Genomic DNA, 15,882 nt, shown 5'->3' with positions numbered 1-15,882 from the left:
AACAGCTCTGCCCACGAGCTGGACGGGATTCCTGGCAGGATGCTGCACCATGACGGCGCTCCTTTTTCAGACCTGTTTGTTTTGCGTCTGCGCATCAAGGTGCTGCTGATGGCCACGTCCAGAATCACCTGCGTGGGCTGTGCCAAGGTTCGGCCAGAGCTGGTTTGAGGAGGTTTTAGTGCTGTCTTGGTCAGGTGATGTGAGGATCAGGCTCATTCTTGTCATGAAAGACGTTTTGCTGAGTGCTTGTGAATAAAAAACAGGCCTAACAGGCTGCCTTGCTACCATTGTAAGGTGGCCCTGATGCAAACAAAGGTTAATTTGAGACCTGGGAACATAAGATGGGCTCCAAGCTGGAGATTACATCTGAAACAGGCTTAGAGACTAAGCCTCGGTAATGCTCATTTGAACTGGCTGGGAGCAGCCTGCTGCAAACTGGAGGGGGGTTGGAGGTTCCCTGGCTCATGGCCAGGCTCTCTCTTGCCATCGCTGCAGTAAATCGCTCCTCCCCAGCTGACGGTACAGCACAACCGCATCCCAAGTGGAAGACGGCTGTGCTTGGAGCTGCTCCCACAGATCCGTCACGGCGCTGGGCACCAGGCCTCCCTGCCAGCCCATCTCCACCCTTTAAGCCGGCTCCCATCCCCGCCTCAGGCTGTTCTCCAGTCGGGGGCTCGCTCTGCTACACGCTACAGCCCCTCTGCTGGGGGAGGTAGGGGCCTCACCCCACCCCATTTGCCAAAACAACAGAAATAGGCATGTAAGAAAATGCTCATTCAACATTTATGTAATTACACAAAGCGGGAAACTGTCTCGCATGGCACTGCTCCCACTGCTGTGCCGTGTCAACCCTCCGGCCACCACCAGCTGGAGTGGCCTCCCCAGCGGGTCTTCCTTGGCAGCGCTGGCTTATCCGGGGTGGCTGAAGGCTTCAAGAACTTCACCTCCCTCAGGTTGTTTGGGAGGAAAGTGACAGTCACTTAGTCTGACCCAACGAGCTAGCAGGTTCCCTGACCCACCTGGCATGGGGCTGCCTTGTCAAAGCACTTGGAGGGCACCACACGGTCCCTGTGCGAGAAAAACCCAACAAACCCAGTACCACCCGGGTGGGCTGTAGGCCAGCTCTCATCTCCAGGCTGCTCAAAACCAGCCACGTTTCTGATGTCCCAGCTGAGCTGCAGTACCGCTGCTCTTAGCTGTTTAAGATCCTTGTTTGAAAACACCATGACCTAGAAAGAGGAAAATGACAGGGCATGCTGTGCGCCTGTCACAGGAGAGGGCAGCCAAGCTGCTGGCTTTCCCATTGATCATGGAGGCAACCAAGTCCTTCTAGAAAGTGGCACACATAAACCTGGCTGGAGTTGGGGCTTTCTGCAGGCCGGGAGGGAGGTGTTCTCCAACCTTCCCGTTAGCTGGATGATCTAGTCTCCAGTGCAAGGATTCATCATGCCTGTTGTCCCACCATGGTGACGAGCATTTGAATGGGGGCACGATGGCAAGGTGAAGGGCGTTCTTCCAGCCAGAGGCTGCCACACATACACATCTCCAGCATCTTCTTCCAGCCCCTTCTGTGCTTCCCAGCCATGTTCATGGGGCTGGGAGGTCACAGCCACGTGTTGTGGTGCTTCTTGGCGCCTCAAAGGCCACATTCAATCACATTGAGCCATGAAACGTTGCTGGAGATCCCTGAGGAAATGCAACATTTCTCCACCAGCTTCACCTTGCCCCTGACCATCACACCACTGCTGCAGTGTGGAGGGTCCGCTCCTTGGGCTGGCTGGCCAGCTGGGGAGAGCCCTCGCCAGGGAGAAGGTGGCCTTCAGGAAAGAGGAGAAAGAGCCACAGGAGTCCTTGGACTTGCCCCCGTAGGCGACCACCCAGCCTCACCGCTGGTAGAGGGTCATGATCCCTGCTCGGTGCAGCCCCCTCCACAGCGCCGCCTCCAGCATCATGTCATGGTTGGCATAAAACACCAGCGGCTTCTTCTCCAGCTCATAGTAGTGGTCCGAGAACTGCTCGTAGTTGGCGGTGATGAACCCATAGGCACTGACCTGCAGGGAGGGAGGTGGGACAGACAGACAAGAGACAGGGTCAAGGCTCCACTTCAGGTGGTCCATGCACTACGACCACCCCCTCCAGGAACACGAGGTGGCAGATGTAGGACAGCCACTAGGACATGCTGGTCCCCACGAAGAGCAGCTGGTCACAAGCCCCCAGCAGCCAAAGGTGGGGGTCGCCAGGGGGAAGGTGGCCCCGTGGCCTCTTACCTGGTCGCAGGTGTGGAGCGCGGTGAGGAGCATAAGTGCGCCGGTGCTGGGCATGTAGAGCGAGCCGTACTGCGTGTTCAGGAGCTCCGACCGCAGGAACCTGCCGGGGGACATGGACAGTCGGGGGGGGCTCATGGCTGGCAGGACACCCTGGGCCCCAGCACCAGACCCGGCAGCACCCAGCACCCATCCAGCCCCCACCATGCACTTTGTAAGGCAGGAGCACCGAGTGAAACACAGTGCTCGTGTGGATTCTCTGGTGGCTGCTCCTAAGGTTCAGCTCATTGGCTGCAGGTTGCTGAAAGGCACCCGCCTGCTGTTTGCAGTCACCCCAACCCAGGCGCCTGCTCTCGTGAAAGGTAAGAAAAGACAATCCCTTTGGGCCCTACCTCTGCTCCTGTTAGACCAGGTCAAAATTTAATTTATTTTGGGAAATGGGAGGCGAGGTGAGAGCAGCGAGGCTGTGGGAGCCTCCCTGCCGGGGGGGGACATGAACTGTGCTGCAGTGAATGGGAATGGCGGGGGACAAATCTCTCTGCTTTATCCGCAGACAGCAGGACAGAGGTGGTTCCAGCGCCTGGGGAGGACTGGGACTGCGCTTTGATACTGGGCAGCCACCGAGAGAGCAGCAGCAGGAGGCAGGCGGTCTTGTGCCCAGCCTGGAGCAGAGCCGGGCAGCAGCCGTGGCCCTCGTCATCCTCACCTCGCTGTCAGGTACTGCAAGAAATCAGGATGCAGCAGCTTGAACTTCTCTGCAGATGCCTCCGGTCCAAAATACTTCTGTGGCCTGCAGCGGGGCGAGGAGAAGGGCACAATTCACGTCACCGGAGTCCTGGGGCTACTTGGGGTTTATCCCAGCAGGGACAGACGTGGGGTGAGGGCAGGCAAGGCACGCTTCCTCCGGTAAGTCACCGAAGGTGCTGGGGGGATCTTGGGGTGCTACTCACTTGTCCCCCTTGTCCGAGCCCTCGGGGACTGGGCTGCCCTGGATGGCCGACTTCAGCATCATGTAGTCGCGGATGTCCGAGGGGATGAAGATGTACCTCAGGTCCTGCAGCGGGGACACAGATGTGGCACTTGGGGAGGCTTTGGGGCATTGCAGGGCAGCAGGGCAAGGACTGAGGGCTCCTGAGATGGGGAGAAGGTTTGGGGGGCAAACCCAGCCTCAGGGGACAATTTGGGGTCACCTCCCCAACAAACCCTCGGGGTCTCACCTTGGCCTGGGGTATCTGGGTGAAGCCGTACTCCTCGTAGGCCATGAGGGAGTTCTTCATGGTGTTCACCGTGAAGCCATAGAAGGAGATCTTGGTCCCCACGTCCTCCTCGAAGCCTTTGATCACAGCACCGTTGAGCCTGTGGGAAAAGCGCAGGACGCGGGTCCAGGGCTGGCCTCTCCCCAGCACCCATGGCCCCATCCTGCCTGGGACCCATCCCCACCTGAAGACCAGGTCATGCGCATCGATGGCCTTGCCCTGCCGCGAGCCGTTGAGGATGCCGCCGTTGCCTACCACGGCACAGCGGACGCAGCCCCCGGGGAAGGCATCCCTGTCGAAGAGGCGCCTGTTGTCGGAGGCGTTGAGGAGCCGGAGGGTGCTGCCCACCACTGGAAGGGAGCAGGATGGGGCCAGTCAGCGGGGAGAAGGTGTGCACCAGCCCACGCGAGCACGTGCGCGTGCAACAGCAGGCACAGACAAGCTTGCACAAGAGCACATCCAGGAGCAGCACACAAGAAAGCTCACACCACCCTCGCGCAGGAGAGGGGTCTACAGGTGGGATGGGGTGACACCAGCCAGTCACAGAATCATGGAACGGTCTGGGTTGGAAGGGACCTTAAAGATCATCTAGTTCCACCCCCTGCCCTGGGCAGGGACACCTCCCACCAGACCAGGTTGCTCAAAGCCCCGTCCATCCCGGTCCCTCTTCTCCCAGGCTTGGTGTCACCCCCTGCAGCCCCCCACTTTCCTAAGCCTGCTCCAAAATGGCCACCTGAGGCTGTGCAAGGCACGGGGACGCATCCGGACATCTCCAGCCCCAGCCCTGTGGATGCTGCTGCCCACGCTGGCCCTGTCCCCCCCCGACAATGTCTCCTTGCAGCTGCCACCGGTTCGCCCCCCCCACCATCCCCAGCACCTCCCAGCCCAGGGATTGAAGCCAGCGGCTGCCAGAGAGAGCAGAGAGTGGGTTTGGGGTGGGAAGGGAAACAATCTCCATCCACAACAATAGAGCGGGTTGTCCGAGCCCCTCCGGCCCCAGTTAATAATCATGCACACACTGGAGCTTTTATTCAGGGAAAATGTCACAAGATGCAGCAAACAGCGTTTGCAAAACTGTCCCTTCCGCCCCGCGCCCTGGGAGGCGGAGTGGGAAGAGATCAAGGTCCCTGGCTCCTCTGCAGGGCTTCTCTGCCTGCCCCACGTCTTCAGTCCCTTCTGCTGGGCTCCCCGGGCCCCTCGAGCTGCCCCACACCCTCCCATTGCCCCCCCGGCCCCATACGCTTCCCCCCCCATCCCGGTTGGGTCCGTACCTGTGTGGGACAAGCCTTGCCAGCCGTAGGGGACGTGTCGTGTCCTCAGCCTGTCCCAGGTCTCCGGGGTGAAGTGCTGGTCCCACATCAGCACGGGGGTGTCGAAGCGGAAGATCTCCCCAAACTTGGGGTCTGCCTTTGCTCTGGCCATCACCGAGCGGGGGCATGGGCTCGGCTGGGAAGGAGGAGGACGTCAGTTCAGTCTCCAGCCTGGGTCTACCTTCCCTCTGACATCTCCACCCCCCAGCAGGCACCGAGGAGAAGACAAACCCAGGGACAGAAGTGCTCCTTGTCCGCCATACGTTCTGCTGGGTCCCCCAGGCAGGTCACTGCCTCACGTCTCGGTTTCCTGCTGCAAAGCACCCTGTGGTACCCAGGACCAGGGCTGGGAGGACCAGGGGGTACAGAGTCACCCAAAAGTATAAACCCCATGGAAGATTCAGCACCTCCTAGTGCGGGTGCCCCACTAAAGGCTTTTGCTGTACGAGAACAGCCCAGCACTGGTCCCTCCCAGAGCCTGGTTCACCCTCACGAGTCTCCATCCCGGGCTGGTGGCCCAGGTGTTACGGGGTTGGAGGGGGCGGGTGATGCTGGCTCCAGCCTCCACATTGAGGAATTGCTCGGGGAGGGGCTGCAACCACGGCAGGGGGACCTGGGGAGAGCCAGGGGCATGGATGGAGGAGGTTGCTCCTCCACACACGCAAGCAGAACCCCTTCCAGACGATGCTGCTCCTCCCGAGCTTCCCCACGCAGACCTTCACCCAACAAACCCCAGCAAGGAGGGGGACCGGGGATGCTAACGGCACTGTGCTAACCATTACCTGCTTTCTGCTGGGCTTGGGCTCCTCCAGCTCAGGGGAAGGCTTGAAGGACTTCCCACTGGAAAGGGGGAAACGTACAGCGGAGTTAAAAATCCATCACTTGGGCACTGGGGAACCCCACAGTGGGCAGGGGGCTCCCAGCTCATGCCAGCAGCACTCCGTGCACCTTCCTCCTTACCTCTCTAAGCCGCCTTCAAGGTTCCATCTGCGGCTGCCGGCTCGGCGCGATGTCCCCGGCGGAGCCAGGACCAGCGGCTCCGGCTGCAGCAGGCTGGGAGAAGAAGCCAGTGGGCGGTCAGCCGGGGAGGTGACACTGAGCCACCGCACCCCGCCTGCGAGAGCCACGGGGCAGGACCATGTCACCTCCACTTGGGTCCCCTCCACCGCTGCTTGTGCCCCCCCGCCCCCGTCTGCGCGTGTTTTGGCAAACGGAGAGCCGCGGATTTGCAAAATACTGGGTTTATGCAGAAAGCAGCCACCGTCTCCTGGTGGTCCCACCTCCAGGAGCCCCACGTACCAAAAACTGCACCCAGCCCAGCCCGCAGCCTTGGGGGGTCCCTGCCGAGACCTCCCCGGCTCTTCCCACCATCCCACCCTTCCCAAGCCTGAAGGGGACGGGGCTGGGGCAAGCCAGGCAGGTCAGCAGGAGATATTTAGTTGCTCCCCTGGAGAAGCAATTGGCAAGTGGGATCTGGAGGGTCTCGGGGTGTACGGGACCCCCCCCTCTGCCCCGGAGCCAGCTGGGGCGTGCTCTGATCCTTCATTTAGCGCCGGGGGACAGAGGCAAAGCATCTCGGGGTGCCCTGAGCCCCGTGGGGCCAGGCAGAGCAGACCCGGCCTCCTGGGGGGGTGCGTGGGGCTGGGGGCCAGGGGTGGGCAGGGTCACAGCCTGGCGAGCAGGAGGTGGGAGCCCACCGGAGGGGAACAGGCTCCTATTCATCCCTGCACAGAAGGGCCCTTCAGAGCCCCCCCGGCGCCGCCTCCAGCCCAGCCGGCAGGTGCTCAGGCCAGAAGGGGGGTATTGTGGAGGAGACAAGGGCCCCCTTGTTACGGGATCGCTGCTTGGGAGCCCGGGGACAGGTAGAGGCAGGTGGGGAGCGGAGCTCTGCCTCCCCCCCAGCCCCCGCCGGCGCGATGCTGCCCGACGCAGCGGGCATTGGGTTTCCGTCCCTTCCACGGTCCCCGTTGTCACCAGCGGCACCCACAGCCCTGCCCGGGAGCGGATCCAGACCCATTTGTCACCCGAACCCCGCTCCGTGCCACCCCGGGGGTACGGCATGACGTGGCAGGACAGCCCAGCGCCTCGTCTGGTGCTGTCACCAGGGCGGGAGCATCTCCCCAGGCGTGGATGGGGGGCCAGGGCCACGCAGGATTTAGTCCCAGTTCCCTCCTTGCACCGTCCCAGCAGGGCCAGCTCTGGGCAGGGGACGCTGAGGGCAAAGGCGTCCCCCACCAAGCACCCCCGGTGGAGCAAGGCAGGTTTTTAAACTGAGCCAGCGTGTCTTGCCTCAGCGTCCCACAAAAAGGCAGCTCCCCAGAGCCCCCACCATCCAAAACACACACGCTCCAGACCAGGGGCAAGGTCCCCGGGGTAGCCCTGCCCCACGGCCACATCCTGCCCTCCAAACGCATGCAAAGGGCCGTCCTGCTGCGCGCAGAACAGGAGTGCTGGCAGCGGGGCTGGCCCCAGCGCCGGGAAGGGATCGGGCACGGCGCTGCCCCCACCTCCCCTTCCAGCCACCAGCTCATCCCGGGAGCACCGGAGCCGGCAGAGAGGAGGGAGGGCAAATCGCCGTGAGGGTCCACCAAGGTGGGACCGAGCCGTCGCAGGGAGATGTCAGAGCAGCAGCTTTCTGCAGGGCGTTTCTTGTGGAAGCACCGCGAGCATCTAAATAAACCCAACCTGACCAAACCTGCCCGTTCACCTGGCTTGCGACAGGAGCGGGGCCGCCCTGGCAGGCTCCGTGCACAGCAAGACACCGGCTGGGAAAGGCCACCCAAAGGCTGTGCGAGACCTTGTGGATAAGCTGGAGGCTGCTTTTTCAGCCCGTCTCCGCCAGGCACATGCGGCACACACCGGTCAGGGCAGAGCTCGCCCGTGCAGGAGTCTCGCAGCAGCTACAAGGAGAGCTCTGCACAGCCGGTCAGCCCAGCTCGCCCCCAGCGAGCCGCCCCAGCCCTGCTCCATCTCACGACCCAGGAGATCCCCAGCCCACCAGCCTCGGGAACAGGAGCTTATCGACATTACCAGCACCTGAACGACGGACCAAGGACTGAAGAAACCTCCCTGCTCCAAACCCAGAGCCAGAACCAGCATCCTGCAAAGCACCGAGCTCCCCGGAGCCACGCAACACCCTGCACCCAAAGCCCCCACTTTGGCCACCCACCCTTTTTTTGGCCACTGAGATGCAACCCACCACCAAACCCCAAAAGCCGTTACCTTCACACACCGTGCCCAGGCTCGTGCTGCCCAGGAGCCCCACACAAACAGCCTCTCCCGGCCCCGCTGCCTCCCCACCCCTTCCCCATCAGGCTCACGAGCCCCAGCTGCACGTCTCTGCCCACCCAGCCCTCCGAGCTCTCCCACTCTCGTTTCTTGGTACAGACCCTTCCCTTTCTCCTCCCCAGCTGGTCCCAGTGCCTGCAGGACAAGGCAAAGTCCCGGGCCCTGGCAGCGGGAGGGTGCTATGCTCCTTTCCAAACTGCCCGGGATGCTGCGGGAGCGGCTGGGGCAGGGCGGGGGGCTCGGGGTGGCCGGAGGGAGGTGGGCACAGGTAGCCCAGCAGGCTGGCTCCTGCTGATGTTCGATGGGATCCACCTCCAGCCACGGACAGCCACGGTGTGTGACACTTGCTCATCCCTTTTTCCGGGATTTGTGCTGACCCGATCAAGCCAATCTGCGTGTCAGCACGGCCCCGCACTCGCATCCCAGCCGGGGCTGCTGGAGGCACCTCCCCAGCATCGCAGCACCCATCCTGCCTGTGCCGGCTGCCCAAGCCCCTCTGGGGAGGGCGTGCGGTGGCCAGGCCCCCCCGCCCCACCGCAGCTCGGCGGCGTGTCGGGGAGCCAAACGCTTTGACGTCACCCGCCAGGATGTGGCGAAGCGCCTCGTGATGCTTGGTTGACTCAGAAGATGACAACCCTCCCCGGGACCGGCTGATGCACAATGGGGCTCCGGGGAAGGAGTGGCCCGTGGCTTCCCAGACACTAGCCAAAGCAGCGGAGCCAGCCAAGCCTGGGTACAGTCTCTCACTGCCGTGCCATTCACAAATATGACGTCTCTGGTCCATGGCCACCTCCTGTTTCCGGAAGATAACACCGTTTACGAGTGTTGTGAGCATACACTCCAGCCTTATCTTCTGCAAACACTCCCAGGGCCCTGCAGAGCCATTTGAAGGAGCCGAAGCGGGAACGTGAACGTGTTCTTGGAACCCGTTTGCTCCATCCCACCGCGAAGGGCCGAGCTCCAGGAAGCATCTTCCCCCGGCGCAGAGCCAGGGCAGCACGGCGAGGCCGGGCACAGCTCCGCGCTCATCCCGTCTGCTCTAATACTAAAGCCATGAGCGGTCCCGGCAGCTCCCCGGCGGGGTTTCAGGGAGATGGCTGGGCAGGGAGCGGGATGGGGCTGTGCCAGCCCAAGCCGGGGGCTCTGGGGATTCGGCTCTCTCCAGCCCCACTGACTGCAGGGTGGATGGCTCTGTGGAGACGGGAGCATTTCACCCATCTCTGTAGGGTCCTCACCGCTGCCACCAGCTTCGCGCTGAACTGGAGGAGGACTCGGCATCTTTGCTTCAAAAGCAGAGAGGCCAACGGGACGAGGGAGGGGATTCTGACCCCCTGCTCCGCTCTGGGGAGACCCCCCCCTGCAGTGCTGCCTCCAGCGCTGGGCCACCAACAGCAGAAGGACATGGAGCTGTTGGAGCGGGGCCAGAGGAGGCCCCGGAGATGCTGGGAGGGCTGGAGCCCCTCTGCTGTGAGGACAGGCTGAGAGAGCTGGGGGGGTTCAGCCTGGAGGGGAGAAGGCTCCGGGGAGACCTTAGAGCCCCTTCCAGTCCCTAAAGGGGTCTGATAAAAAAGATGGGGACAAACTTTTTAGGAGGGCCTGTTGCAATAGGACAAGGGGTAATGGTTTTAAATGAAAAAAGGGAAGGTTTAGACTAGATATAAGGAAGAAATTTTTCACTCCGAGGGTGGTGAGACATTGGCCCAGGTTGCCCAGAGAGGTGGGAGATGCCCCATCCCTGGAAACATCCCAGGTCAGGTTGGACTGGGCTCTGAGCAACTTGATGTAGTCAAAGATGTCCCTGCTCATGGCAAGGGGGTTGGACTAGATGACCTTTAAAGGTCCCTTCCCACCCAAACTATTCTGTGATTCCATCTGGCCCTCAGGTGATTTGGTGCTGGCAGCGGCCAGCATCAGTCGGGGGGGTCGGCTTCCTCCCGACCCCCTTCATCCCTCCCTAAGTCTGCGTGGAGACACGGCTCACACAAACCTCCCGCCTGCAACGTGGCTGCCGGCACTGACGCGTGAGCTCCCCCGACCCCCGCTTTGTGCCCCGACGGTGGGCAGAGCGGGAGCCGTGACGGCGCAGCAGCCATGCGAGGCTGTCCCGGTTTCACCCCCGGCCCCGCATCCCTGGGCAGGGCAGAGCCCATTCCTTCGGGTGCGCGGCTGGGGCTGGACAAGCCGCGATCACGGAGCGGCGTGTTTGTAAACACAGGGAATCGGAGCGATGGCGACTCGCTCTGGTTGGGTCTAGCTTTAGCAGTTGGATCAAAGCCATGAGGAAAAGCCCAGGAGAGGTTTGGAGTGCAGGTCAGCTCCAGTTACCTTGCCCTGGGCTCCTCTCTGGGGCTGGACGAGGGGATGGGACCCTCGGTCCCATCGGTTGTGGGGCAGGAGCCCGGGCTGGCTCTGTGGTGGGGGGACGTGGAGCTGGGGCAGGTCCAGGCAGGGTTAGGCAGTGGCTCCCATGTGGTGGGGGTAACCACCCCCGGCTGCCATTCCATGCCCCGCTCCCGGGATGGGCCATGGACCCTGTGCCAGGGCATGGCTGGTTTCCATTCCCAGCTCCAGCATGGTCCTTGGGCATGTCCTGCTGCCCTCGTGGGCCTCAGTTTCCCCTCTCAGGGACATCAGTTGGAGCACTGTGTCCAGTTCTGGGCTCCCCGGTTCCAGAAGGACAGGGAACTGCTGGAGAGGGGACAGCAAAGGGCTACCAAGACGATTAGGGGACTCGAACACCTCTCTTATGAAGAAAGGCTGAGGGATTGGGTCTTTTTAGTCCGGAAAAGAGAAGACTGAAGGGTGATCTTATCAATGTTTATAAATACTGAAAGGGGGCGTGTCAGGAGGATGGGGCCAGGATCTTTCCATTGGTGCCCGGGGACAGGACAAGGGGTAATGGGCACAAACTTGAGCATGGGAAGTTCCATCTCAACATGGGGAGGAACTTCTTTACTTTGAGGGTGGCAGAGCCCTGGCACAGGCTGCCCCGAGAGGTGGTGGAGTCTCCGTCTCTGGAGACATTCCAAACCCGCCTGGATGCGTTCCTGTGCCACCTGCTCTGGGTGACCCTGCTCCGGCAGGGGGTTGGAGGAGATGATCTCCAGAGGTCCCTTCCAACCCCGGCCAGTCTGTGACTCTGTGACCAAGCTCTCTGCGGGGAGCTGCTCCACAGCCCAGCCATGATCTGCCCCGATCACCGTGCGTACAGGCCAACCTCTGCCCCGGCTGCTGGGGATACCTCTGCTCCACAACCCCGGCAGGAGAGGGGATCCCTGCCTTGGGCAGAACAGGAGGGGGCAAGCAGAGCCGATGGCACCCAGCTGGCGAAGAGGGAGCACCTGGAGCCCAGGCAGCCCGGCCAGCTGCATCCCCAGCAGCTCCCAGTGTAAATCTGGCTGCGCTCAGCTCACCCCGCGCAGGACCGGCTCTGGCCCCACAGCATCCCCCGTTGCTGGGCAGCACCCAGGCAGCCGGGCTCTGTCACACCGATGGCACCAAAGAGCACCCAGCGTGGAGGCCAGGGACACCCGTAGGACACTCCTGATGCTCAGAAGAGAGAAGGGCAGCCGATGCCTGCAGGCCGAGTGCCATACAGGCTCCCACACACCCTCCCCGGGGCTCTCTGGGGGTCCCTTGGGGTCCCCAGCACCCTTGCCTGCCTGGCACCGGGGAGACTCGGGAAGGGGCTTGGGGAGGCTGGAGGATGCAGGGAAGGCAGACGTGACGGCAAAGGGGGAGACGCCAATTGCTGGAGTCTGGGAAATGCCACAGCCCCTGGGAGTTTGCAAGCAGTGGGGGGGCAGCCCTGGGGATCCCCTTCTCGGGGGTGGGGGGCAGCTGTGTCCTATCCCTGCAGTGGGGGAGTTCAATGCAGCTCCATGAGGGGCCAAACCTTCCTCCCAGGACAACCAGCCAGCTCCGATGCTAGCCCAGCCCCCCAGGGACTCAGGGGGCTCCCGGGGGGTCTGGCTGCCTGCTGGAGGGGGTTTGATCCTGCCGGGGGCTGAGCACCCTCCGCCATCCCTGTCCCCAGCAATGGTTTCTTTGCACTGTCATGGGCTGAACCCCCGCGGGGACCCCTGCAGCCTCCCCATGGCCCTGGGGTCCTGCTCTGGGCACCCCTGGGCTCGGCTGGTGGCCGCAGGCAGCACCCGGTGGCCAGGACACCTCGGGGTCGGGGCGGGGGGGCAGAGCCTGCTGCAAGCACATTTTTCAAACCAGCCACCAACCGGGGGCACAGCTGGGATAACCTGCGCTAAAGGGGCCCACACCGGCACCCCAGTCCGCCCTCCCCATCCCAGTGCATGGCACCTCATGCTGGATTTGCACATCCCTGCCTCCCACCCCCTCTCTCCCCGTCCCCCCCCCTTACCTGGCTATGATCCTCTGGCTGGCGGGTGACTCCACCGTAGCGTAGTAGTGACCGTAGAGGAGCAGGGAAGACGTTAAACCCACCAGGAGCAAAAAGCAGAGCCGTTTCCAGTGAGGGGACCCCATCCCAGTCGCTTCCAGCGCTGGAGGGGCACAGGCAAGCGGGAGCGTGGGAGCCCGTGCTGCCTGCACCGGGCACGCTGCCGTCCCGCCGCCTTCCGGAAAACTTCCCGGCCCTTCTCCTCTCCCAGCTCGGTGGGTGCCGACGCCACTCCGGTCTGGCTCCCTCCTGCCCTGGGTGCCCAGCTGCACCTTGGAGCAGGCTGGGATATTCCTCCGGAGCGGTGGGAGGGAGGGTGTGAGCCGGAGGGAGGAGGCACCAGGCTGACTGGTTCAGACTTGCTGAGAAAAAAAGCACTTTTGAGCTGCTTTTTCTCCGAGCTGGGGATTAAACATTTACTCAAACCAGCAGGGAAATCCGCTTTTTTTTTTTTTCCCCCCCTCCTTTTCATGCCACCCACCCACAGCTCACAAAGCACAGAGGTTCCTCCTCGCCGTAACTTTCTTGCTCGGCTAAAACACGCGCTTTCGCCATCGGCTGCTTCCCCACCGGCAGCAGGCACAGCCCACGCCAGCACCCGGCGACCCCACTCTGCAGCCTCCCCCCCGGTGTCTGCTCTTTATTAGAAGTTTATCAGAAACTCCAGGCCCCGAGGCGAAGCCGGGCTCCGACCTTGGGGTGCCCGATAGCAGCACCGCGGCACGTACCGGCACCGAGCGCAGGAAACCCCGCCGCCGCGGGAGCCAATCTGGTGTAAAAAGGAGAGACAAGCTGGGGGGGACACTGGTGGGTGCTGCCTCTGGGTCCCTGCCTGCTTCCTGGCCGAACACGTCGCTCCCCCACAACGTGGTTTTGCAGCAAACAAAACCCTGCAGGGCTTTGTGCCGAGTTCAACGAACGGTTTGGGCTGGGGCGGGGGGGAAAGGCAGAACGGGTTTGGGGGGTTTTGGGGGGAAATCCAAATGAAGCATTTTAGTACTTTCAGAAAGAAAGTGCTTCAGTTTCTTATTTGAATGAGCATTTCGAGATTACTTCAGTTAAACTCATCTAAACAAAGCAAACAGCCCTGCGAACTAAAGGATATGCAGACCAAAATGTTTGTTACAGCGGGGGAAGGGACTCGCAAAGGAAAACAAGCTTTTTCAGTCCATCTGCAGTGATACAGGGGGGTTGGATTTCTGGGGAGCCAGCAGACTTGGGGAGAGTCATCATGGTGAGCCCCACTCCAGCCAAACCCTCGGCCCTGCGCCCGCCGCTCCCCAAGCACCCACGATGTCCCCCCAGGGTGTCACCCACCTCCAGCCCCTCCCCAAATACCCACTGGCGTTATTCAGACCCAGAAACCCGGGGCCAAATCCCGTCCCTGCTCCCGAGTCCCACCCACACACCCCCAGTGTATTCACAGCTGCAATTTTCCCCAACTCTTCTTATCCCCGCAGATCCAGCCGCCCCCCACTTCCATTCCTCCCGCACAGACACCGTTCCGACAATGCCGCTCGTTCAAAGGAAGATAAATGCAAAAAGCCATTTCCTAGCAGTCTATTTCCATCTCCATTTTCTTGCATTTCTGCAAGCCCCCCAGTTGCCAGCCCTGCTCCTCCGGGAATTTTGGCTGTGTGGGGACAGCACAGTGTTGGCATCCACAAAGTGCCCAGTTTGCATCGGTGACAATGTCCTGGTGCAAACACAGGACGACCCAAGGCTGGCAGTGGTGGCAGCACTGGCCTCGTTCCACCGGGAGAGTGGACATTGGACCCGGGTCACCGCAAGGGGCCGGAGGCCGGGCTGATTTTAAGGAAAACTTACAGAGAACAAGCCCTGGCATTGCACGGGGCCGGAGAGCTGTGCGGGGGGGGGGCTTGGCTGGGCCCGCAGCGTCTCGGGGAAGGAGAGAGCAGGCAAGAAGCAGGAGGACAGGTCACAGCATCATCGCTTGGACACGCAGGGATGAAATCGGGTGTAAAGCCCAGCCGGAGCTAAAAGTACAAAAGAATCACAGAATCACACAATGGTTTGGGTTGGAAGGGACCTTAAAGCCCACCCAGTGCCACCCCCTGCCCTGGGCAGGGACACCTCCCACCAGCCCAGGTTGCTCCAAGCCCCGTCCAGCCTGGCCTTGAACCCCTCCAGGGATGGGGCAGCCACAGCTTCTCTGGGCAACCTGGGCCAGGGGCTCACCACCCTCACAGCAAAGAATTTCTTCCTAATATCTAATCTAAATCTCCCCTCTTCCAGTTTGAAACTGTTCCCCCTCATCCTATGGCTCCCCTCCCTGATCCAGAGTCCCTCCCTATCTCTCCTGGAGCCCCTTTAGGGACTGGAAGGGGCTCTAAGGTCTCCCCGGAGCCTTCTCTTCCCCAGGCTGAACCCCCCCAGCTCTCTCAGCCTGTCCTCACAGCAGAGGGGCTCCAGCCCTCCCAGCATCTTTGTTTCCCTCCTCTCTCCCCGCTCCAACAGGTCCATGTCCTTCTTGTGCTGCGGACTCCAGAGCTGGACACAGCACTCCAGGCGGGGTCTCCCCAGAGCAGAGTAGAGGGGTAGAATCCCCTCCCTCGACCTGCTGGCCACGCTTCTTTTGATGGGCAAGAAGAGGGAGTTAACACATACCCCAGTAGCAAAAGGCAACTCACAGAAAACGAGGGAGCACTGATGGAACAACATTTGATGCTTTTTGCCTCTGTATCCACCAGCAAAGCCTGGTCCCAGCCCCTGGGGGTACCGGCACAGTCTGGGAGAGACTCAGGGCCAGCGGAAGGGGTACAACAGTCTGGGGTCCTGCTCAAAGGTGCGCCAGCCTGGAGCCTGTCCCCACCCAGCGTGACTCAGGAATCACCCTTGTTCGCTCTGACCCGATGGATTCGCTCCCTGCGACACTGCGCCTCAGCTCATGTGCCCTTGACTCGTGCCCTTCGTTAATCGTGGCTAATTATTACCAACTGTTATAGTAAGTCACAAGGGACATAGCAAGTCCGGAGCGAGTGCCCTGGAGAAAGTCAGGAATTTGCCATTCGGAGACATTTATGGCTCAATTATGCAAACGCTGGTGGAGTGGCAGCTTTGCTGCATTTGCCCAGAGGGATGGAGGAGCTGGTTTCCTCACATCGCTCTCTTCTCTCTGTTTCCATGATATATGGTTTTCTACTGCTGTTTTTTTTTTCCAAAGGGGTGAAAATGAGATGCGCAGTTCTTCATCTGCTCTGCTTGTTTTGTGCCACAGTGCATTCTGGCCCATGCCCCAAAATTAAGTGGCGCCTAATTTAGAAGTTAAATAAGTGTGAAAACCTTTTCAGATGATAGTTGCCAAATAAAGATTAGGAAAAGAACACAAA

The 15,882-nt window shown here is 61.4% G+C and overlaps 1 protein-coding gene across 2 annotated transcripts; it reads right to left on the bottom strand.

The window, feature by feature from the left end:
* Positions 1-761: 761 nt before the first annotated feature.
* Positions 762-13,159, bottom strand: ST6GALNAC2 (ST6 N-acetylgalactosaminide alpha-2,6-sialyltransferase 2). 2 transcript variants are annotated; one of them, XM_054221411.1, is made up of 11 exons: positions 13,025-13,158; positions 12,494-12,894; positions 5,791-5,883; positions 5,613-5,670; positions 4,792-4,966; positions 3,705-3,870; positions 3,482-3,620; positions 3,215-3,318; positions 2,971-3,054; positions 2,268-2,367; positions 762-2,051 (listed from the first exon to the last, which is right to left on the bottom strand). In XM_054221411.1, the coding sequence occupies exons 2-11, from the start codon at positions 12,616-12,618 to the stop codon at positions 1,884-1,886; spliced, it is 1,212 nt and encodes a 403-aa protein (XP_054077386.1). In that variant the 5' UTR covers positions 12,619-12,894; positions 13,025-13,158; the 3' UTR covers positions 762-1,883. The 2 variants fall into 2 exon arrangements, with proteins under 2 accessions (XP_054077386.1, XP_054077385.1); XM_054221410.1 differs by having other exon boundaries at positions 12,494-13,159.
* Between the last annotated feature and the right edge of the window lie 2,723 nt (positions 13,160-15,882).

This window comes from Rissa tridactyla, chromosome 15, assembly GCF_028500815.1.
Source record: "Rissa tridactyla isolate bRisTri1 chromosome 15, bRisTri1.patW.cur.20221130, whole genome shotgun sequence".
NCBI classification, from domain to species: Eukaryota; Metazoa; Chordata; class Aves; order Charadriiformes; family Laridae; genus Rissa; species Rissa tridactyla.
Note: the sequence above shows the minus strand (reverse complement) of the source record. Positions and strands in the feature narration are given on the sequence as shown.

What these genes read in the sequence shown, in the direction of transcription:
- ST6GALNAC2 (XM_054221410.1), bottom strand. Translation starts at nt 12,618, where the DNA reads ATGGGGTCCCCTCACTGGAAACGGCTCTGCTTTTTGCTCCTGGTGGGT. An exon ending in GCAAGGCTTGTCCCACACAG is followed by an intron (nt 3,871 to 4,791) that starts GTACGGACCCAA and finishes GCTCCCTTCCAG; the next exon opens with TGGTGGGCAGCACCCTCCGG. An exon ending in GCGCATGACCTGGTCTTCAG is followed by an intron (nt 3,621 to 3,704) that starts GTGGGGATGGGT and finishes CTTTTCCCACAG; the next exon opens with GCTCAACGGTGCTGTGATCA.